Raw genomic sequence first — 25,221 nt, 5'->3', positions numbered from 1 at the left:
CACGTCGGTACCCTTCAAACACGCGATTGCCCTTGTCAAAATAATCCACGAACAAAATCAGTTTTACCCCAAACACGCAAGGTCAAAGATACCGACGCTTGTTGTCCTACAGATAAAAGCGACCGCTAATTGCAATTAACCCTTTTGGAGCAGTAGTCATGCACTACTGGCGTGGCGGCAGATATCAAAGTGTCAGGTGTGATTAGTGAGCACCGTTAATTGATCAATGGCGGAAGATGGTCACTATCACCGGTCCGCTGTCGGCGAATGAAAGATAAGTATTCAACGTGCCAGTGTGAGTGTGATATAGGTAAGAGTTAAGGAGCAAACAGACAGTATTTAGTTTCTTTTACTGACGACATATGGGAACCGTACGAGATGTTCAAACTCAATACTTGGTACACCAGTAAGTATCACAATCGATGACCTCTATGACTGATTTCACTCGGAGGCATTTTAGAAGTTGTAAAGATGAAGGAAAACCGCGTTCTGTGGATAGTCAACTTCTTTACCGCAATGATTGCGACGTAACGGCTTAGGTACTATTAAGCAAGCGACGTAGAAACGTCGTACTCATTGCGAAATGTGAATATTTCTTGAAATTGACTATCCACAGAATTTGTTTTCCTTGTCTATGATTCATGCTACCTGTGGTTTGCGTTCTCTCATCGCTTGCTTTCCATTTTGAATGGCATACTGTTTTTTTCGCGAACATCAAATATCATGCACAAGAACAGCTTTTTGTAAAATGTCTTAATTTCAGTCGGTCAAAAGGAAATGGCACTTGAACCTACATATATATACATTTTCACATAAAAATGAACGTTTTAGAGAGTAAGTAATGTTAGTTTCTTTAGTTAAATTTGGGACAGTTGTTTAAACCCTTAGCTTAAAACGAGGTTGAAGTACTGTTGCGCAGAGTGGGGATCTTCACGTGTGTGTATGATCCTTTCCTTGGCTGTGTAAGTTGCGACGTTGATCTGTGATTATGTGTTATCGATGCAAGGTTGTTTCCGTATGTTATGACAATGCTTATTTGTTACCACAATATAATGAAGCATTTATCCTCATGTATATTTTGTTGGTTGAAAACTTAATGTGATGCCACAAACTTAACTCTGCGTTATTTGAGATTTAGTTATTGCCCAGAACATCGTTATTTACATTGAAACTTTCTGTTTGTTGTATGTTTTATGTCATTGGAAATGATTGATAATCGGACAAGAAATGAGACAAAATCAAAGGTTTTAATAGGACTCAATGCAATACATATTCTGAAAACTTTGTGTCTGAGAGCAGTATTAATGTATTGAACATGCACATGACCAAAATGGGAAAATGTTCATTCTACGAAGTGTAGGCTGTGTCCAGACTGGCAGTGATTTGAATCGATTTATCATTGAATCGGCTGAATCTTACTAGTAATAAATATTAATTTGATATAGTTTCATTTATGCATCTGCCACTTATGAACAAACAATTTTCATAAACATATTGATTTCCTTTTGACATTGAAGCATTTAAGAATGCGAACATCATCGACTTTAATAGAAGTATATTGAATAGATATTTAGGAGAGGTGGACAATGTGCAACTGAACACGTCCGTGGAACACTTATCCAGCGACAGTTATGGAATGTGCAATACGTGCGGTAAGTATAACGTAGGTATGTATAGCGGGTTATAGCTAAATCGGCACCACAGCAGAACGGCACCTAAATCGTTTGATGAGAACGGCACCATATTGGTGAAAACGGCTACTGATTGATGGTGCTGTGGTGGCGTTTTAGCCTGCAACCCCGTATGACACTCTAAATGATGACAGATTTTTAATCATCTCATTACAGTGTTAACAGTGTTGTTTCGTATTAGCAGCGGTCAGTAATGAGCTTGAATGACGCCGGGGCGTTTTGACAGATGTGTAATCACCTCGTTATAACGAGGTCCCAAGCCCCCATGTCGAGCGGACACCACTCCGTGTGTTGTGAGAATCATGTCATTTGTGACAGATATAAAGTTCATGTGATATGACATAAACTAATGCCTTATATATTCCTGTTCTGGACAGATTTACAGCATATCCACGATCTGGACAGAAGAGTTACGTTATACAAGGCATATATGATTGGTAAGTATTTTCCAACTTGTTCTATTTCCTCCACTCTCCCAACTTGATCCGATAAAAAAGCGAAAAGGTGAAATGTATTCATTCATTTATTGGCAAAATAAATTAATTTTAATATGTATATGATATGTACATCGAATATAAGTTACATCCAGATTCTGGAAAATAGTCAAAATATACAAAAAGTGAATATGTACATTCATAAATAGCTCATCAAAAATGAAGTATGATACAGATGACGTTGTAATATAGCACCTTGGAAATGAAAGCCATTGATTAAAAAGCTTTCTCTTAGCACAATCGTTCGTGCAGAAATGCAGTAGGAGTTCATTTTCAAGAGGTAGACTTGGGCAATATTGAAAGTCGATAAGTTAATATATTGCACTACAATAAATGATATTGCGAATCCGCAATTCGCATTTTCTAAAATCCTTATTATATATAACTTTGGAAGTGTTAATTCCGTCGTTTACATCATGTTTTTCATAACATCTATTTCCGTTTCGAATCAGACACGTATAAACTGACATGATTTTTCTAAATCATTGCCTGAGATTGAAATGTTGACAAGTGGAAAACAGCGAAACAGGAATCCATGACATTTGAGCACATCAATAATTGAGGTTTGTCGGTTATGTTTCTGGGGAACGTTAAAGATATCACAATATTTGCTGTCGATGGACAGACAATAGACGCAATGCATTGTTGTAAGTTACTATCACATGGACAATCGTTTGAACAAATCCATAGATTGTATGTTTGTCATTTTGTTTTCACTCCCCTCTCGGGAACATTCAACAGCGTTCAAGATTTCGTTTTTGTTAATCGCACTTGTACTGGTTCTTTCCTTCTTTCCAACATTGCTGAATTAATTTTGACCACTGGACTGCCTTCGTTCATATCACTCTGTACCCTCTTTTTAAAGTACCCCGAGGAGAGTTCCAGCACCTTCATATTAACCATCAACACCCAATCACAATATTAACTGTAGCACATATATGCTTAGCACTTTGTGACGGAGACACAGTTTCCAAGCACTGCTGCAAACGGTCGACTACACTCGGACAGCACTGGCATGAGGGGATAGCACTGGATCATGCAGTTGCACGTGGGGAACGTGCGTTGGAATTGACACAGTCACGATCACCATCTTCATGCTTTCTTTGGGCATTGTTTTGGATGAATGCATCTGTTGTTGTGGAGAACTGTCCCTTTCTTGCACTGACATCCGGGTTTACACTTCTTTCCGCATGATCCCAGCTTGCCTTTGGAGCTACACGTTCTTGGACAAGCCGAGGCACAGGGGGTGAAAATAGCGCCATTCGGACATTTGGTGTTGCCTGGAAATAGAAAAAAAGATTGATAAGATTTGGGTTTGGATAATACTGGGACGTATTTTGACGTAACATATATTCTATATTACAACAAATTTGAACATTTTGTACATTATCTACGTATCAGATATATACATACCATTGCACATTGAATTGTCCCATTTGACCTTGAACCCTGCACGTTTACACTCATTGGCATATGCACGAAGGGACTCGCATGCACACTGGTGTCCTTGAGGGCAGTCGCACATATCCGTAACACAGGAAGTGACATATGGCTGAACATCCACCTGGCGCCGACACTTTGCGAAGGTTTTATCGTAGAGGGCGCTGCAGTGTCTGTTGGCTCTCATCTTGGCACGGGCATCACTCTCGCAGGGGGATGTAAGTCGACGGAGCTTGGGCTTGACCTTGCATGCTTTTTTGCTACCAATCCTCCAGGAATGGCCAAAGTCTTCACCCTTCTCGTAGATCTTTCCTTTTCGGCCAACGAGATCATCGTTCTCAAGACCATTGTAGTTCCCGCAGAGACCACACATCTGGTTCTTGTACTTGCTGCTGACGGTGACTTCAAGGTAACTGTCACCATCCCAAACAACCTTCAACCCAATGTCAGCCCTGAAGGTCACGCTATGACCGTCTTTCCTAATGGTGAACTTGTTGTTGCTTTCGGAATAGGGAAGGGAGATCCTCTTCCTGTTGACTTTGACCACAAGGTTCTGTAGAAGACTGACACGTGTGTTCCCCATGAAAACAACCAGCATTTGGGTCCAAGCGAACCCGGAGGACAAACGAACACCGTTCTTGACCTTAATGGTGAAGGCATTGTCCTTGGAACAATCTTTGGCCAGGAGGTACTTGCATGTTCCTTGAAAATTGTACATTTTGCCGTCGAAGGTTCTATAGTGAGGATCTCCAAACACTGTACAGACTGCATCTTCTGTAACATATAAACGATTTGTTATTAATAATATAATTAATACTGATAACTATGTCCCATATGTAATATTGGATGTCTTTTTTAACCTTTGTATTTCTTGATACCATCTTGTAAGTTGGAATTGATGCCGTTAAATGTGATAATATGTATTCAGTTTTGGATAGTTTGTACTTACGTTCAACACATTTAGGACAGCATGCACCAGGTTCGAACTTGAGACGATAACCTTTTGGACACCACAGCGAGTTGCTGCATCGTTCACGTTGGCAGTAGGTGACACCGTCGTCACAGGTGCAGTGGGTGCAGATACTGGGACGCCATTCCTCACGGTGCTAAAACATTCAATAAAATGATTCTATTATTGTATTTTATATTAATTTAAAACATTAAATTTAATAATTGCTTGCTTGGTGTTATTGTATTTTTATGAGTTGAAAAAAATATGATTTTTTATAATCATATTAAATGATGTTTACCTTATATCCCTTTTCTTGAAATGTACAGTCCCGTTTAGGTAAGCATTTCTTGCAGCAGGCACCGTCACTTTGGATTTGCTCACTTTCCGGACAATCAAGGGGCGGGCAGCTCTGACGAGTACATATGGTTGTCCCTGACTGAAAAAAGTATTGGAATCGTTCATGTTAAACTTGGATCAAATGTGTCCAAAACACGCTATGCTATTCATTTAGTCACTTATGAACAGGTCAATGACATAACTCCGGGTTTTATATTACACCGCTGAATGCATGCCATTGATAACGTGTGTAACAAGCTGATAGGTAATATATTGTGTAAACAGGCTAGACATATTCATTCATGCTTAGAGCGGAAGGATTGCCAAACACTTAGGAAGGGTGTAAAAAGTCAACAAAACATGCGATTGTTTTGCTGTTACAATTCAAGCAGCGTGTGATATAATCCCTATAATGTAGTCCGACAAAAAGTAGAGCATATTAATCATGAAAATGATATGTGAAATATCTCTGTGAAGACCACACATTATAATATACAGTCTTATACTGAATATTGTGACTTACGCTACATGTGCACGTCGTGCAATTTTGTTGAGAGAGGCTGAAGGTGTCTCCATTGCGTTTAACAGTTCTGGCGTAGTAACAAAGATCCCGCAGGTCAAAGATGGTTCTCTTTCCTTTACACTTGGGGCAACACTCTCCCTCTGGTGTATAAACAGACTCGGCTGGGCAGTTCAGAACTGGGCATGCTTTCTTCGTACAGGTGATGGAGCCGCCATTGCAGGAACAACTGACACACTTGTCTGTCTTGAGGGAAAATATGTCTCCATTCTTGTACTCCTTTCCTTCATAATAGCACCCTAAAACAGAAACCCCCAAATTAAAAGAAGAATATATTTGTCTGAATAAATTGTACGTGTTTCTTGGTCGACAGTTTGACACTTGGTCGACAGTTTGACACGAACTGCGTTGTAACCGTTGAATGTTCACCGTTGTATCAGGCGAACATCATGGTGGCGTTTAAACCGGAAGTACTCTTGTGGTTTTCCTGCTCCGCACGAAACAGATGTGCAGTACCTGCTTGGTTTACGCGGGAGGAGATTAGAGTCAAAGGGAATATCGCCCGAACGTGGGTGGTGAAAACGTGACATACAAAATACCAAAACATGCTTACACTAAAATCTGATAAAATCAGTGAGGAAACGACACGGAGGGGCGAGATGAGGCTCTAATTTATTAGGATGGGTGTTGATGGAAAAGCATGTCTGTTGATGAGAAGCTAGTTGCGGAATTTATGACCACATATCTTCACTGCGTAATCCCCTGTCGTGTTTTTTCGCCGACAGTGGCCTGTCCATATATAAGTTTGACCTACTTAAGGTCTCCTCGCTTTGATTGTGGATTACCGTGCTACGTCAGTCCTCATGCGCTATCAGCTGTGTCTTTAAACTGGATGTTCGTTGAGCGTGATACAGACACGGCCCTCACCGGGGTCTGGTTGTATTGTAAATGGTGTTTTAATAGAGTTAAATATGTGAAGAAGTGTCTGTAATAACTAGTCTGATGCCATAAATAGATCTTCAATGTAAAACATGTCTGTTTGATTTCGTGAGGGAAAGCCCGATATTCACAAAGTTAATGTGCATTTATGAGGTATTCAGGAATATCCAGATATTTGTGTTATTAACCAGAGAGTACAATAATCCCATTGATGTTTATTCTGAATGGAATACCAAGTTTTATTTACAATTAAACAACCATGAACAATCCCAGTGCCTTGTCCAGCCTGAGAGGAAACGTCGTTTGTTGACAATGGTGGCTTTCAGTTCACTGAACCAATCAAATTAACTATTTGCACGCGCTGACGCACCCGAACACTCGCGCCATCTGTCACTTTGGAATCACCGAAACAGACCGAAATGATACGACAACGCCACATGATTATACGTCCGTTTGGAATAATCATTTCAGTGAAGTCAATTAAATTAGCTGAGTAGGCACATCGTAATTTACACTGTTTGGGCAAAGGGGACTGAATATTTCGAGTCATGTATGATGGTCATGTTTGGAATTGTGGGGGATGTGAATTAAGAGGGAGGGGGACACTGGCATTCCCGGGCTTGTTTAATTAACGTTTGTAAACAAACCCAAACAAACGTCACAACAGTGGCACAAGTCCGCAACAAATGCCCAAATGTTTGCAAGTATTTTGTCGTTATGTTTGCAACCGAAACAACACAGTGGTAATCTTGGATCAATTGCGTTGTCATGTGGGTACATTCGCCAATCCGATTTCGTTTCACATCATGATACGAGTTGGTTGTATTTTATACATACCTTTGCATGAAGGACAGCATTCATTCTTGGATTGGATTGGATTTTTGCATGGGACGTGACACTGTTTCTTTGATCTTGTGACAACGCTAGCCTAAAACGAAAAGCGACTCCATTAACACTTGCAATAAAGACACAATAAACCGTCCATGCAGTAGGAAATGACACCTGTAAAATATCAAACAGAAAGAAAACGTACTTGGTGTGGAACTGTACGTGCGACGTTAAGATGATACACATTCTAAAACTGCTCCTGAATTTCGCTTTGGGACAATGCCTGACGATCATTGACAAAAAAACTGAGAGATAGTCCCGATAACTGACATATCAAACTGCAATAAAACCAACATTCGCAAGCACACCTGGACCGCCATGAGTGATTTCGACAATATTTCAGTCATTAAAACTGCTTGTCTAAAGACGAGAGCAGTGAGAGATCACCTTTAAAGGTTAGCTAATCTATCCAAATTATTAGCTTCCCGTGATACAGAAGTCATTATCTGCCGAACAACAAAATCGGAACAACGTAAAACAACAATACGCTGAACGCGGGAGTCTTCTTGGGTAACCCACCTAAGGCGTCTCGCTTCTTTATGAATATGCACATCTGTGTAAACCGATGCCTGTTTAAGCCAACACCGTTTTAAATATGATCATATGCATACACATACATGCTTGGAAACAATGGACATGTGTTTGTAAACATGTTACAATAGCCATGTGTTTGTAAACAAAATAGAATATTTATTGATAGAATAACGCACACGGTCATATTTCACAGTCTAGACAGAAAGATATCTATGCAGTATAATCGTTTCATTATTAACTGTGATGAGGCCAACCCCAGCGGTATATCATGATGAGGCCAACCCCAGCGGTATATCATGATGAGGCCAACCCCAGCGGTATATCATGATGAGGCCAACCCCAGCGGTATATCATGATGAGGCCAACCCCAGCGGTATATCATGATGAGGCCAACCCCAGCGGTATATCATGATGAGGCCAACCCCAGCGGTATATCATGATGAGGTCAACCCCAGCGGTATATCATGATGAGGCCAACCCCAGCGGTATATCATGATGAGGCCAACCCCAGCGGTATATCATAAAGATAAATAATACACACCGACGACGTGTGCCCCCTTGGATTTAACTTGTGTGAAAGAAAATCAGCTCTTCTAATCTTCCATTTCAAGTACGCGTTTTGCCTTTCTAGCTTTGGGGTGAATTTTCTCACACGATCCAAACCTCTGTGTTCCGGTCTAACGATAAAACATGGCATACCACTTGTCTTAAGTTTATAAAAAAGGTCCTGTAGAGACAGCTGAGAGTAGTTGTTGGGTGTTGTATGTATAGACAGTCCAAAGGGTGGGTATACTTCAGTCAACAAACTGTCAGTTCTGGTGTCGTGTTCTGAACTTACAGTACTAAAGCCGAATAATGATTTACAAGCAATTTGGATCATTACGTAATACTCTTTTCAGGAACGTTATACACTGGAAGTAGTTGAGAGGAAAATATTTGCCAGAAACCTGTCTGAGATCTCGTGCAAATGCGCGATGTTTGAGAAGCCAACGAGATCTGTAAACTCCTAATTGTTTGGTTGGCCTTAAAGCCACGGCTTAGAGTCTTCTTGCTAACTACAATGGAGTTTAGCAGCCAGTGTACCAAGCCCCACGCGGCTAAAACGAGGCTACTATAGACCCAAGGGTTATTGACTGGTGATTTTCTTCACAAATACCTCTTCTGAATAAAGACAAACAAAACATTCCTGAAGATGTTCCGAAAGGACAAGAAAGCGACTTAGCTCGCAAACTTTCAACAGGTGAATATTGGTGCGGCTCTTCCCTTTGATTACAATTGTTTTATTCTGGATATTGAACATATGGGGCAATTACAACTATCATAAATAAAGTACGTACCCGACATTCAAAATGTTCGCAGGGCTTCTTTGGGTCGGACCAAATCTGACCGCTTTCGTAGCTTTTCCCTTTGTACACACATCCTGTAGAAAAAGAAAGAAACGATAACGTGAAAATATTTAAGACAAGTAAAACAAAATGATATTTTTTCTTCTTGTTATTATTGTAAGCGTGAACAGTTATATTTTCTACATACCTTTACATACTTGACAGCACTTCTTACTGGGACCGTCAAACAAAATGGCGTGGCAGCCTTCTAGGTTTCCACATTTAGTTTTCTCACATTCGACTTGGCCATTCTGAAACATGGATATAAATAATTGATACAATGAATTATGTTGAAATATTACACGTTCCATTTGACAATTTTTGACGCCGCGTGGCTGCCCAGAGCTGTCCTTTGATTGCAAAAGGAAACATTTCTGAAATGTTGATTAAACAACCCTTAATCCTTATACGTATTTGCTAACTCCTAAAAATGCATGTAGGTAACTATGAAAAGTTGGAATGTCGTGGGTTCAACAGAATAGAACAAGGCCTGTATCCTTCCTGTTTGGGATCAGAGCCATGTTGGCTTGAGGAAACACTATTAAATATCTCGTCCAGTTTAACAGTACTTTATCTTGTATACTCACAGCACACCTCTGTCTAGCCTCGGTGCCAGCCTAAAATTGGCTTGTCAAGCCATATTGCCTTTGTGAGGTCGTTTCAAGTAATGTTTACGGGTAGACCTTAGCAAGATTCAGATGGCGTCAGGGCACAAACAGCCTGTCCTGTATTTACCATACCGACACTTACAGCTGAAATTTTAATCACGTTTCGGTCTGTTTTAGAAAACAGGGTAAACATTACTATCTGACTTTTCAGTGTTCAGACCACCGATGTCATATTATGGCAGAGTGGTTACTTTGGGTGTGTAACAGCTATTTTGGAGATTTTATGTAATCCGTTTGAGATTAATAAATGGATTCATATCATAATCAAGGAATGTGGCTATTTTCCTTTGTAATGACAGTTAATGACCGTTAATACAGATACAAAAATACAAGCAGGTGCAAGTAGGCAGAAAACGCCATGGGGTGTTCTAAAATGTGAACGGACAAAATAAAATTAAAGCTGTTAACTTGTTCACAGTTTCCATTCAATGTTAAGGAATGAATAAGAGAAACATTTTACTAAAAGCCACACTTATGTTATGTATAGATGAATTGTCATATTTCAATTACGTATGTGCACAGTGATGCATTACATTCATCAAGTTGGAGTATTTCAAGATGGCTCTCATTGTCGTCTGCGAGTCGCCAGCTTGAGCAGACGACCTATCAAATCTTAGTTCGTAAGCAAACATACCCGTCTTTACGATCGCTAATGGTCCTCAAGAGGAATAGAGCCACTTTGCGGGGACATTTTAAAGTAACAGTTGTAATAAAATATCGAGTAGGCTTGGAAAGAGAGGCTGTCATATTAGCCCTCACACTAATCGCGGTGGATGGGATGCAATGTGAGTTGAACAACCGGGCAACGGCCAACACCTACTACCACTTCAGCAAAAACTAAATCGGAATTATTTATAGAGGCAAAATTCTCGACATCAGACGTTATTCAGGTCACCAGAACTGACGAAGTTAACGCAGGGATATCTAGCACTTTTTGTTGAGTATCAAAGTCGTGGAGGGAACGTAATTGATTACATACTTAGATGCACTCAAATCTGCAGCACAATCGGCCTGGGGAAAAACACGTGTTCTTTGAAACAACAGAGCGATGTAGCCAAGATTTGAAAAAAATGAAAATTGTTTCTAAATTCAGCAAGCGCACTAACGATATGCCCCCTCACTATAAACTTAACGGACTTGTTGGGGCTCTGGAAGCCAAATCAAGTCGAGAATTGTGCGGTCTCTTTCATTCCATCTCCAGACCACATCCTTCTCTTTCACCTCACGCCTACGTACGTTTCTGTACTTCCCAAAACTGAAGGATACTTTTTTCGTGACCTCCGGTGACCTCAAGCTCACTTGTCATTAGAAACAGCTGTTTTTGCTTGTCAAAATAGCATGTTACACCCCGACAATAAATATATATCGCCTTTAACTTTCCCCCATACATTACACTTGAGACTAGACGCTCATATCTCAATTTGCCCAGATTTATAGTAATGTGTAAATCCCTATTGGTGATAGGGAGGGTTAGATAGATATATAATTACCCTACTGATTACAAGCTGGTTCTTCCTAGAGATTTACCTGCTAAACATGCCGCCCGGTTGCTGGGCTAGACGGGAGATTGACTGGTTCTGTTTGAAAGCGATACCTCTTCTATGCTTATTGTCTAGAGAAAGACTCAAACGCATGATACGAACGAATTACTTTTAACAAAAAATATCTGGGTGTGCCGATTTGTATTTTGATTGAAATGTATAACGGATTTAATAAAAGTGTGAACCGGTTTCAACCAGGCACATACATACATATAGGCAAAGAATGTGTAAGGACAGCCTTATCTAATTCATATTGCTGGCATGCCCAGATGAGCTCCCGACCTTCGTCTTCCAATATAAATATTTGCAAAGGGGTATCATGAAAGGGTTAGGTTATCATAACTACGAATTAGTTAGGTGTGAACATTTTATCCGCGTTTGGACACTCAAGGATGTCAGGGTAAAAACCGTTGGGCAAAATGATTCACTGTTATGTGACGACAAGAGTTATGTCCCCCGTCAAAAGGAAACGCAAATTGCGGGCGGGCTTTTATTCTCTTTGAACATGATAAGTAAGGTTTCCTTTTTCAATCTTAGGGGAATTAGTACCAAATCCATCTTATAGTGACAATTTTATCCGCCGCTGACGACGTTATTTTATTTATGGGACTGGCATTCCAGTCTTCTTCTTTGACTGACGAAACGGAGTATTTAACACTTTTGCATATATTTGTGGATGGACTATATTGCAGTGTAACATACACCAGTCGTTTAAAGCCTGTGGTGGCATCAGTAGACTAGATAAATAACATGAAATATATTTAGCATAGTTTTAACTTCTTCCACAACGGATATATTTTACATGCATTATAAAGCGTTTCGAAGCGTGTTGTGTTTTCATCTGGGACTTTCCTTCCATTTTCTTTACAATATTTCCAAAGATTACAATATAATCCAAAGATTAATTTTTTTTTTTCCGTAAGTGTCGTCTGCCATTGAGGGCCAGAGGTCACGTGACCGCATGGGAGCGCTTCTGCGTGAAAGGGTTCGACTTACTCATGTAAACAGCAAGTACTAGGCGAACGTCGCCTATCTTGTGTTAACTCGGAAAGATCAACACGTGAGACAAAGACAGACGCTCAAATACTTGCGGGTGGGCAGAGACCAAAAATGGAGGCAAAGCGAAGCGAACGAACACAGAAAGGATAATAGGTAGACGCTACCCCGTACCCTGCGGCGAATCGTCCGTCGCCAATCCACACAACAGTTCTCTCCCTTAAACGTCATCTAAATGTAGTTGATGGTATTCTTTGTCTTTTGTTGGCACAGGTTTTCTAACCAAAATAATTTGGACTCGAAACCAAGAATTTTCGCAAAAATAATGCGACGTTCAAATTTAACCTGTTATTTACCCTTTAACCTTCTGAACACGTCTAATTCGCTTGACTAAAGATAGGTTTATACCCCCAAATGTCATGGGAATAAGAAAAAAAAACCCCGAAAAGTCGCGAGAGAAATTACTTTCCGGACATATCAGCTAATCTGCATTTGTAGGCGATGGAGCATCACCACGGCCTATTACACTATATTAATGAAGCACGCAGGATCGCACGCAGGCTTTCTAAGGCTTTTGTCAACATTTACGCATCACAATACTTTCAAATTGATTAATCTTTTTTGAAGATATTCCGAAATAGAATTACAGCGACCTACACAAACACGTGTGTACCAAGCAGAACAGGTCACCATAAGTCTGAGTGCTTCACGTAATATGAACGGTACTTTCCATACAATTGGTCTCTTAGAGAACATATTGCGTGTTTTGTGTACGAAAAGTGGGATGTGTCCATTCTATCTGTTCGATCACAATGAACGGCAAAATAGAATTCACAAGATAACCTGTGTAATGCCTCAGAAACAATTACATATACACAAAATTCAACCAATCCTACATTTGATTCGAGGGGAGACAACTGTTATTGATGAGAATAGCAACGTCGGGTGGGTGGCGACAACGTTTGCCAAGATGGCGCCGATGTCGTCTGTTTCCAACCACCAACAGATGGCGGTCAGTGTTTATGCTTGTTATTAAACGATCTGATATACAGCTTCGTTGAAACTACTCGACTTAAAGGAATGATCATTGAGAGTAAATCAAGTGCTGTAACGACATTGAAAAGTAACGAGTCAAGACATGCAAAGAAAACCGTTAAGGCAATATCGGCTAAAAAGAGGAAACAGCAGATAGCCGTATTTTTGAAATTGCATAAGACGTTTTTAGAGACAATATTTAAATCCTCTATTTGGAATAAGATAGGAAGTCTTGATTGCTTTGTGGTTTTGCGAAGCTAAGATAACGTCCCGTGTAACCATAGTTGTTCCTCTTCATTGACCGGATGGCAACTGCATACAGAGATACCGGGCCGTATTTGTTTTGAACTCTAAACTGAAGAACTTTTGACCTAAGGGATTAAACATTGTTTAGCAAATATCAAACCCACATGCACATGGCGGGGAATTCTAATGACCTTAATTAGCAATTTTCTCTTTTCAGTTACTCACTCAGTAAGAAAACTTGTTGCTTGATAGTATGTAGTTTATGGAAGGTTAACTTTCGGGTTAAGAAAGGTTAACTCATATAAGTTATTCTAAGTACATGAATAAATATTTGATGTAAGATCTTGTGCCGAAACATAAATGTAAATATCAGCAAATGTTTATATGTCACTGAATATAGAACACACGTTTCATCATATTTCTCGTAAAACGCGACCAGAATCCTCAGTCCCTGTTTGCTATCTCAAGTATGTGGCTTGCGGTGTTTGTTAGATTGTGAATGAAGTTTATTTTATTGAAGTGGCACTAATCAAGCACTCTTGATAACCTTTCCAGTCTCTTTTGAGTTATTCCCCTTTGTTACATCTTACATGTGCGTACGCTGACAATAGGATAGAGTGGTTCACGTGTGTTAGTCGGGTTTAGATAACTTAGCCTTTGACAAAGGGCATTCTGTTGTACATCTCGATGAGAGAGGCAGTGGACCACCCAAAACAAAAGAGATCCCTGTTTCCAAGATGGCGACCGAGAGCGTAATTACGCTGCAGGCACGTGCTGTGACGTCACAGTCTACCAACAGCTAGCTCAATGGTACCATCTCAGAGACAGGACCCTTTTTCGCTGGTGGTTTGGGGTATAGACGAATGATGATGATTTGTGTTTCAACGGATACTGTCTGAAGACTATGACATGCTTTACTACTCACTCGACAGAAACAGGCGATGCAAGGGTCAGTTGTAATCCCAGTAATGTTGATTTCCTCGCCTTCATTGCTACACTGCTTCACGGTACCTGTAAACAGCAAAATACATATATTACATCACTACACATACAATTACAACGGTATATCATAATCATTAAAATGCTATTAAGGAGTTGGACGCATTACTAGGTGGATCAATATCATGATAAATCCTATCGATAAGGCGGCTTTCGCCGACAGGAAGATTAAGGCAAAGATAGTTATCGTCAGTGAGTAGACTTATTACATATGTCTCCGTAACATCAAATTTCTAAGGTTTTTTTTAATCTACTCGAAGCTTATTAGTGTCGGAGTCTGACGGATGGGGGTCGGGATGGCGCTTGCCCCGGGGGGTGGGGATGACGGGGCGAGGTGACTGACACCTGGCTTTTCATAAGCTTGTTGGGAGGCTGAGAGCAGGTATTCTACCTGGCGCTTATCGGAAACTCAATCAGGGCGATTTGTGCCGTCGTCTTTAAAGGGGACAGCAAAACAAGCCACCGTAACGTAAATTGTGCCCCTTTAAAGAGCCGAACGTTTCGCCACGTCAACTGCTCAGTGGGACTGTCAGATCGTGTGTTCACAACGCTACGGGAGCCTAGAGAGCGATGCCTTAGGCACCCACACCACAATTAGAATCCTGGAAAAGGACGGGCTCAATAGATCTCCCTGCTGTACGCCTAGTGGAGGGGAACAGTTTGTAATACCGGTTAATTAGGTGCTAGATGAACGTTGGAATCATAATCATGTTTCCATGAGTTATTAGAGTATAAACAATTTCATTCTTATACGTAAAACTGAATTTCATATGGTAGTAATCTATGTATAAGAAACATTATAAATGGGTGTTTAATGAGACTTTTATTAAGCATGTAAATATATCGGTGGAATTGATATTAGACAGGAACCAGAAACACAGATGAAATCAAACATTTGCCAAAGTCAGCAGTGTGTTTTTAACTTATCTAAGTTGAATATGTTAACCAATGTTATGGTCTGGTAGACAACAGTCGTGTTTCACTTGTAAGATGAATGAATAAAGACGGTGAACCATACATTTAGCACAGTCTCCCAGGTCTGTACGATCAATCAAAGGAAAGGCTGAGAGGACTGTCAAATAAACCTTCTTACTCTATAAATCCAATTTTTCACGTGATTTCATTCTGAAGACGAGAGTCATATCTCTCGCTTATCGAGAACATAAACGTGTTAAAGGAATGAGCGCGGATACTTACACACAGCCATGTAAATATTTTTCTGTTAATAAGTTTGTAATCTAAAGTTTATCAAAATCATGATACATATATATAGTTACTTCCTGTGTCGGTTTTACCTCGCTCGGTCTAGACAGTATAAGTTGAAGTAATTTGGGGGAAAACGTTACAATTTATCGTTAATTATTTCATTCAGAATTTTATTAGCTCATGTCCGTAGAAAAAAAATAAAAAAATGGGGCTGTTGAGTAGACGTAAACTAAAGGAAATCCTCTTTTGGTAACTGACATCGGTTTGGCTTAGATAGCTAGAAATCCAAAGGTATCTTAGTACAAATAATTCCAAGTTTAAAAATGTGTGTGTCACTAAATCTACAGATGGATTTGTCCTCATCCATCACTGGATGGTACCCGTGCTTTTCCTAACTTTATATTTTCGGAACATTCTCTGGGTAAATCAATATTAGATATTGGTCAAAAACAAACACGCCCTCGTGAGAAAGCATGGCCTGCGTTTGTTCGGCTTGTGGCGTATTCGATAGGACGAACTGAAGTTTGGTTAATGACCGAGCTAATCAACTTAACGTGTAAACGCCGGCTATCTCTCAGTCAAGAGAACCAATTTTCAAAACATATATGATTAAAAACATCCTACTTTTCTTTAATGGAGTTAATAACCTGACGTGTGTGCAGTGGGGCCATGATATGATTGATAACATTTCATTGAAATATCTTAGTAGATAGAACCTAATAAAACTATTTAGAATTACATCTTTACTTTGTTCACTTGACACTTATTAACCGATTCTGTTCTGCATATGGCATAAAGTGTAATAGCAATCTTTGATTACATTCCTGGCAATAAGACAGTTTAACAGATTAGAAGTGGCATTTAACTGAAGTACCTACTGAAAGATTAATTATTATAATTCCTGATAACATTCAGATGGATCATTACGAAATGCTGTAATTGTTTGTAAAAATTATGTACATATTTCTATGTTTTGCAACATGCATCTACTCATCTCAGTGAAGGCTGCGGCGATGGTGATTTACGGCTGGTTCGCCTAGCCTGAAGCTTACACTGGATGATAAAAGTACATTTGGGATTAGGGTAAATACGCCAGCATACAAAGGGGGAATATTATTATTACAAAATGATTGACATTAAATGATTCGGGCCCTTCGTAGATCTAGCTTGGGGTTTCCAAATAGGTTTAGGGACCAGGAGACAAAAACGTTAACACATATTTTGTAATGAATCACAACTGATTTAACATACATGCATACATATTGGAAATACACACCCTACATGTGTGTAAATGCCAGACCACCTTCGTTTCAAGTTGACATGACTCCTCAATGCTGTTTCAAAGGATCTGTGTTGAAGCTCGAGGTGATCAACACAAGTTTACAAAATTACAAATGGCGATTTTTACGCAACAGTAACATAATTTCAATACTCAAAGTGAAGGATATCCTTTTCAAATTCATAAATAAACTAAGTTTACAAAGAAAAAATATGAGGCTCCAGTGCTAAGCATATTTGGACAATCACTCTACACATCCCTTATTGAAAAACTATGGACGTGTTGTTTTGGAACTGTGCTGGAAAACCACAAACTGTTTTCTGTTAGATCATTGGTTTCAAATTGTTGACAGCAGAGCCCGAAGGTGTGAAAATATCTAAACGTAAATATATAGCGGTTCGCGAAGCTGTTGCTGTTATTTATATAACAAAATTCCGTGTGTGCACTTTTACAGACGGGATACTTCCATGTGTAAGGACTGACTGAAACAGGGTCACGTATCATTCAACCATATGATAAAATGAATGTCTATCTTTACCGTAGTAATGAAGTGTTTGTGTACCGTTATTTAGCAAACACTGGGTGTTTAGCTGACATAATACCGTTTGTATCGGATGTGGGCGGCTATCCGAGTCCCACAGGTTTAAATGTATTCTAGAACAATATGGTGTTGTTTAAATGGGAGATAATATTACGCTGAAACATATCGTGATCGTGTTCAAGCTCTAAGCCACACTTACTTCCAAGTTAACGTGCAATATAATATAACCACAACACAACTCTTACAATTATCCAATCCTTATGTGTTACAGTCGCTGTATATGTTTCGGATGACATTGGTGACTTATAGGCGCAGGGACACATTAATATTAAGACCGCCGCTTGTAAATAACCCCCGGTCATATACATATATGATACAAAATACCAAATGCTGATATATGTTATTTCGACAGTAACCTAATGTTAATTTTGTGAACGATCGATTTATGAACAGTTACCATTGGAAATGCTGGCCTAAGTTGACAGGGTGTTGCGGGGTAAGTAGGCCGGTTTTAATATCAGATTACATTGCCATCAGGGAGGGTTATGAATGGGCTTAGACTACACCAGTATGGCCCTTACTAAAGGTTTGAATTAAATAAAATAACACCCCGTTTTAAGGAAGGCGATCGTAAACATTTGGAGTTATCTATATCAATGCTAACAGATCAATAGCGTTGGACGAAGGTAGGGCAGCGATTTCAACACTACGTGATCCCGGGTGGCAAAAAGTATTGATTAAATCATATTTTAGGTTTTATATCGACCGTGGAATAAAGAGGTTTGACTGTAGACTAACATATTTGTCTAGTAGGGAACACCGATGCGCATGTAGAAACGTTGTCCTAACAAACACGCGTTGAATTATACATATTTTCTTTACTCCGCTTGACCAAGAGCTTTTTGTTTAGCCTTTATGCTACTGTGAAGGAAGGAAAACATTGATCAAACGTGTTTGGTAGTAATTACAAAGATACGGGAAAAAACCTATTGGTATAGCTATCTCAATGTTATTTTTCGCATAAATTGTACACAAAGTTTAAGGTTGACGTGAGGTTGTCATCAAAACAAGTAGTAAATTTCAAATTGGATATACCTTCGGCTGTATGGCCATTTGGACGCCTAGAGTTGTGGTTTATTGGAGGTGGGTCTGTTTAAAGCGACAACCTGCTGTGTTGTTTCTCTGGGGATAGCTGGCTATAGGATCAAATCTAATACTGACTTTTGTCGCTTGAAATGCAGCTACTATGAAAGGACCACCCCCTGTCATCAAAGAATAGGGCGAGGGTTCGTATCTTGGTGTATGATTTCGTACCCGCTGTGCCTAGGCCAAACACCCGCTCCAGAGGTGAGTTACTTATATACGCCTTGGCTCACAGCCTTAAGGAAGGGATGAGAAAACTAACCCTGTATTTTGAAAAATTAAACTTACTTACCTTGCAAAAGAGCAACAGTTGGTGACAGGTGGATCCATAGTAATATTGTGACAATCGCCGGTATAGTGGTCCTGTGATTGGAGAAAGCTTCTTGCACAAAACAAAGCATAGTATTTTTGAGAATAATAATTCTCAAAAAAATATTTATGAAAAGATAATGTGGGAAAAAAAATCACAAGTTGCTTCAAGACTTGATACGCAATCAGTGTGTAGGATAATAGTCATCCAAGTAGAAACAGATGATAGTAAACGTTTGTTGTACGGTGATAGCAGTTAACACACTTCCGTGGGTGGTATATGTAGGCACTCCGAGCACACACCCTTAATTCGACAAGAGACTTGTGGTAGTACGTCTACTGTATGAAACAGAACGAGACTGGAGTTGAGGAGTCGTACCTCCCGTATACATGGGGAGTAGGTGGCAGTCCTTCCTCACGATGACACTTTCTCCTCCGGCGTGTAAAAATCATTGTTGTTTGTTTAGGGGTTGTTTCTTCCTAATCAAATCAAGAATCAGTTGTTGTAGGCTAATCCGATCAATCGCTCATTAGCTAATCCCGCACCGTCTTCCTCAAGCGCTAATCCACTATACCCCAAGCCAGGCCATAGCGTGTGCGCTGCTCAGTCGCCAAGTTAGACTGCTGGTCTAGCGATAGACGCGGCTACAGCTAGCCTTCCCCGTCGTGTTTTCTTAACAGTGAGGATGTCTGGCTATGGGAGCGTTTTGCTGTTATTGTATTATGTCTGAGATATTTCCAGCTCATGATATTTACACCAAACACCCCAAATAGCTTTTGTTGCATCGAGATAGGATGTGAAGTCAGTAATTATTGTGAAAAGGAATTTTGTACGGAAGAATTAGTTTGTTTTTACTGCACAATCGCTAACAAGCGTTGAGTTTGTGCTGATGGCATTTGCCCTGACTGTAACAGCGTTTGAAGGTATGTGAATACGAGGTGTAGGAGGCTTCATAACAAATATATCTTTCATTGTCTTTTATTATGATGATGAAGTATCAGATTAAGGATGAAAGGAAGGCGGACTAGTATCTTCAGACAACGCACACAGTAGCTCGAAATGCGCTATGTCGAGCGAGCTTACTCGATTAACTTAATCATGACTCAAACGTTGTTTTACATGACTTCGTGTATATGTAGCTAACGTATATCTACCTTCATCTAAATGTTCGTGTTCGTGACAGTACGTGTTCATCTATATGAGGGAAATTTTCAGTTGTGTTACTCCAAGATGCTGAATCGTTTATGAAGAATGAAAATATTTTATTTGTGTGTCACATATGATATATAAAACATCTTACCATATGGCCCAAGAGACACGAGACACTACCTTATATCTACATGTATGTAGATGTTCAAGTATATCACGATAGAAGTTCAGTAGCGTGACTGTCCAATAATGTCATGATAGAAGTCGAAGGCTTGGTAAGAATTCGTGAGATATTAACCAACTGTTCAATGATCAAGAGCCGAATACCATATCCTCAATGTTCCCAGTTATTAAGCATCGTTTCCTTTTACTGTCCACAGTATGCAGCGAAACTATTTCCCTAACATCGCCACACACTGGATATCCATTGTGTCGTTTACTTCACAGAATATATCAGTTTAGCACTATTTAACCTGAATATATAACCTGTCATTGATTCGACACAATCGAGCTTTTAAAAAGTTTGAACAGCTTTAGAGTATGGCGTTGTTCTATTGTATACTGCGTGTTCTATTTGACTAGGTTGCACTACAGCATTGTGGAAAGGTGTTGTGTTGAATTGTATTTCAATTGCTATTGTAAGTTTTCATTTTTATATAAGTCAGTAGAATGCACGTACGATTATACTGCAAACGTGTATTGAAGTTCATTTCAAACAGATAATTTTTTTCCTATTTGAGATTTTGAACCAATGAACTGTTGATTTGTCAGGATTATTTAATTGCCTTGTTTAGAGAAATCAACGGCGGAAGTCATTCATGGCACAACGTCGCTGTTCTCAGTGGTTCTCAGGACTCCTGAATATTTTACATTAAAACCCTGACAATGATGAATGTTTTATTGGTGAATCTATGACACAACTAACCCCGAGTGCGGCCTTTTCAACATAAAAACGCAACCAACAAAATGCATTGACAGTCTGGAGACGAACTCATAAAATAATTGACATGTGTTTTGTCAATAAGATATCAAGGTTTGTCTTATTAAATATTCACAAGAAAAATGTTAGCCCTTGCAACAGAGAAAGTATCCCTTCCATTAAACGCTAATGCTTCAAATCGTAGGTTCCTTTGTTTAATTATAATGTTTTCTTTTAATGCTTCACTATAATCTGTGTTTTCAGTACAACAATAGTTAAGTTCTTTAAGAGGATTAAGGGTGTGTATTAATAAGATTTGCGTTAGGAGCATAGCAGCTATTATCAAAATATCATACCTATCTTCCATCAAGCGGCAATTTTGTCAACTGTGTTTGTTTAGCATTGTTATTGTGTGTGAATCATTGTTGTCTCTGTGCACTGTTGTGTGATTGTACATGTAATTCCTTTTGTTGATAATGTGGACATATTCTGATTAATTACCTGTAGTGATGCGCATCCATGTGTTGATTTGCTTGACTGTATGTATTCAACGTTGTGATTATAAGTGTACAATGCGGATAGTGAGGATAATCAACAGTATGATTGTTTATGTATAAGTGCAACGAGGATAAATAAACACTAGATGTCCAAAAGTGTGACTGTAGATGTCCAATTGTGTGAAGGTAGATGTACGATAGTCTGTATGTAGATGTGCAATTGTTTGACGGTAGATGTGAAATTGTGTGACAGTGGATGTGTGACTGTAGATGTCCAGTAGTGTGACGGTAAATGTTCTGTAATGTGACGGTAAATGTTCTGTAATGTGACGGTAAATGTTCTGTAATGTGACGGTAAATGTTCTGTAATGTGACGGTAAATGTTCTGTAATGTGACGGTAAATGTTCAACGGTTTGACTGTGAATCCTCAATATATCTGAACCGATATTCAACAGTGTGATTGGAAATGTTTAATAGAGTAAAGCGAGATGTTCGATACCAGTGATGTTGGATACCATATTTCTGTTGGTAAGTGAGGATAAATACGTTCATTGCAGGGGGTGCCCCGGGGATCGAGGAGATCTGGGATTACATTCATTAGTATACATGCAGGTTCAGTTTTGGGTTACAAATATCCCAAGTACCTGCTACTGGCTTTCAGGGATTAAATACGTCCAGTCTTTTTATGTTGATTACTCATGGAGAATATAAATATTTTGGATTGCTCATATGTGAAGACTTCATATTATCTGGCAGTCAAAAGCCGAGTTCATTTCGTAATGTGAATGGGACTGCAAAATGGTAAATGTAGATATTAAACCACGACCACAAATATGCCCCAGGTACGCATTAAACGTGTACATGCCTTTTTGATAGCTGTCTATGTTCAGCCATGTCCCAAACCACGAACAGCCCCAGAAAATATCCAGGTACTTCTCACATCGTGTTCAGGTCTGTGGCGATTTTTATAGACACGTGTTGTGTGTGTGCAGTTCTGTTCACATACATGTTCGTTCTATATTTTGTAGACACACATGTTGTATGTGTTCAATTCTGTTCCTACACATGTTCGTTCTATGTACACATGTTTTATGTGTTCAATTCTGTTCACATACATGTTCGTTTTATATACTGTAGACACATATGTTGTATGAGTTCAATTCTGTTCCTATACATGTTCATTCTATATTCTATGGACACATATGTTGCATGTGTTCAGTTCTGTTCCCATGCATGTTCAGTCGATATTCTGTGTCTGTACAGGTATGTGCCAGAACATTTCCAAAGTGCCTCTCAGTTAAGGAATGTACCAGAACATTTTTTCAGATGAAGTCTCTCTCTGTTCAGATGTATCGCTATATGGTTGTAATATTGACCACCTTATGTACGATTTTAACTCACTGTTCAAACATGTGCCAATATATGTTTAGCAGAAATGTCTGTACTAGCATGTACCACTCCTTGTGCAGTTAAAGAACTTGTGTAAAACATTATAAAGCCTTATAACATAAATACCTGCATATTCAGTTGTGCATCTATTAATACACGGTCATCTGCTCATTGTTTTTATGTTCACAGACGATGCTATAGACCTTCAATGTTGCCACCTATATATTCAACCATATGCACCCACTACAATGAGAAGAGTTACAATTGTTGGTCAGTATATGTCAAGTACAGACACATACATACAAAATACACTCACATGTCCCCGAGGAAACACATTGTTAAATCGCATTGTCAACTCACGTGTTTTATTCAGATGGAAATGCAAAACATTTCCCACTTCCAGTGTATAATTAGGTTAGCACATTATTATTATCATACTCTGTGTATTTATTTTACGTCGTTGTAAGCATATCTTTTGTTGGCACTTTAGGGCGAAAGTGGCATAACTCTATGTAATATTTTGCTTCAGTTTCCGATAGAATTAGGCCTATTTTTCCAAATCTGTTCTTGGGGACGTTATGTAAATGTCAAAGTATACACCGTGTATGAAAACTAGACCTTTCTGCGGAAGAATTTGGCGAATCCAACAAACATGTGAATTTTATTTAAACAAGGGAATTGTCAGTGGCTAGGCATTGTTGTACTAGTATCTGCTTTCGGGGCTAGTGCAGATATTATGTCCGTCCTTCTAGCGTTCATTGCCTGATATGAAATACACACCATGTATACACATTTGTTTTACACATGTGTCGGATATAGAAAGGTTCTTCTACGAGGAGTATGGGAAATATCCCATGGTAGCCTCTGAGGACATAGATCGTTTTGTCAAATCATATCAAATATTTGAGTAAACATTTCAATTTCCTTTTGATGCTTGTATGATGTCACTTTCTCAATGTGACGACAAGAATTTGGAGAAATATGCTCTTGTTTCGTTCACAAAATTTTGAATGTGTTTGAAACCCTCAAAACTTATTATGGTTAGGGTGTACGTGGCAGAGTGGGTTGGAGTTTTTGAGGTTGGGGAAGGTACTGGACTAAGCGAATGTGTAAGTTGGACAGGGAAGGAGGTCCATACGACAGGGAGCTGCTAATTGCTCACCTATGCGGCAAAGGTTTGTTCCGTGTACGGAACCTTTGTTTTGTGACACCCTTTATGGTGTCAGTATGTTTATTTGTTTCAGAGTTTTTGGATTTGTTTCAGAGCAAATATGAATAATGTTTTAATTTCATTGGTATGTAACGTAGGCTTTTTTAAAAAGAATAATCATATTTTATTGCGTCTTGCAGACTGCATCTGGTCTGAAAACGACTCCACCATAACGAACAGAACATCTGGATTTATTCTTATTTTTTGAGTGAGTTTAGATTTACGCCGCTTTTAGCAACATTCCATCAACATCACGGCGAGACTTCAGTGGACTTCACACATTTTACCCATGTGTGGAATCTAACCCGGGTCTTCAGCGTGACAAGCAAACACTTTAACCACTAGACTATCCCACTACCCATGACATTTTATAAGGACACGGATAGGGAAAGTAACTGCAGTTTTCAACGTCATTGTGCACCCGTTATAAAGAAACTACTCGCTAGATGCATGAATATAACTGATTTGTGAGGGAGTGACTGAGCATTGCTTTACGTAGCCTTTAATAATAGTCCACCAGCACCAATGGCAGCTACACTTTGTGGGGAATCGAACCCGGATCTTGAGCGTGACGAGCGAACGTTTTAACCACTAGACTACTCCCATCGCCTATGTGTTCGTATGTCTATTACACTGAATAAAACATAAATTAGGAAACAAAATAGTCTGCATGGATCACAGGAACATTTTCTCTATGTTATGTTGATTTTCTCACCTTTTGTTAATTTAATTGTTGGCATCTGCACTTGCAGCACTCACGTTGACATTGTGCCTGGTAGTTCAAGATGACGTTCACGTAACAGCGTTTATAATAATGCCTACTGGAGCAATTGCACCCATAATAGCTGCAGCTTACAAAACATATTTCCCCAAACGATAATGACTTTTTAAACACATTGATGTTCTCAAAAAC

General features: G+C 39.3%; 1 protein-coding gene across 1 annotated transcript; it reads right to left on the bottom strand.

Moving 5' to 3' along the window:
* Positions 1-2,201: 2,201 nt before the first annotated feature.
* On the bottom strand, positions 2,202-19,773 carry LOC137299073 (BMP-binding endothelial regulator protein-like). Its single transcript, XM_067831562.1, has 10 exons — positions 19,126-19,773; positions 14,591-14,676; positions 9,328-9,430; positions 9,132-9,214; positions 7,210-7,300; positions 5,437-5,732; positions 4,876-5,013; positions 4,575-4,731; positions 3,599-4,399; positions 2,202-3,465 (listed from the first exon to the last, which is right to left on the bottom strand). Exons 1-10 carry the CDS (start codon positions 19,232-19,234, stop codon positions 3,278-3,280), a joined length of 2,052 nt encoding a protein of 683 aa, XP_067687663.1. The 5' UTR covers positions 19,235-19,773; the 3' UTR covers positions 2,202-3,277.
* Between the last annotated feature and the right edge of the window lie 5,448 nt (positions 19,774-25,221).

This window comes from Haliotis asinina, chromosome 10 (genome assembly GCF_037392515.1).
Source record: "Haliotis asinina isolate JCU_RB_2024 chromosome 10, JCU_Hal_asi_v2, whole genome shotgun sequence".
NCBI lineage: Eukaryota > Metazoa > Mollusca > Gastropoda > Lepetellida > Haliotidae > Haliotis > Haliotis asinina.
This window is presented reverse-complemented; position numbering and strand designations above follow the sequence as displayed.

Coding starts and splice junctions, on each gene's coding strand:
- LOC137299073 (XM_067831562.1), bottom strand. CDS start 19,234: ATGCTTTGTTTTGTGCAAGAAGCTTTCTCCAATCACAGGACCACTATA. Junction 4,400..4,574: donor CTGTCCTAAATGTGTTGAAC/GTAAGTACAAAC, acceptor TATATGTTACAG/AAGATGCAGTCTGTACAGTG. Junction 3,466..3,598: donor GGACAATTCAATGTGCAATG/GTATGTATATAT, acceptor TTCTATTTCCAG/GCAACACCAAATGTCCGAAT.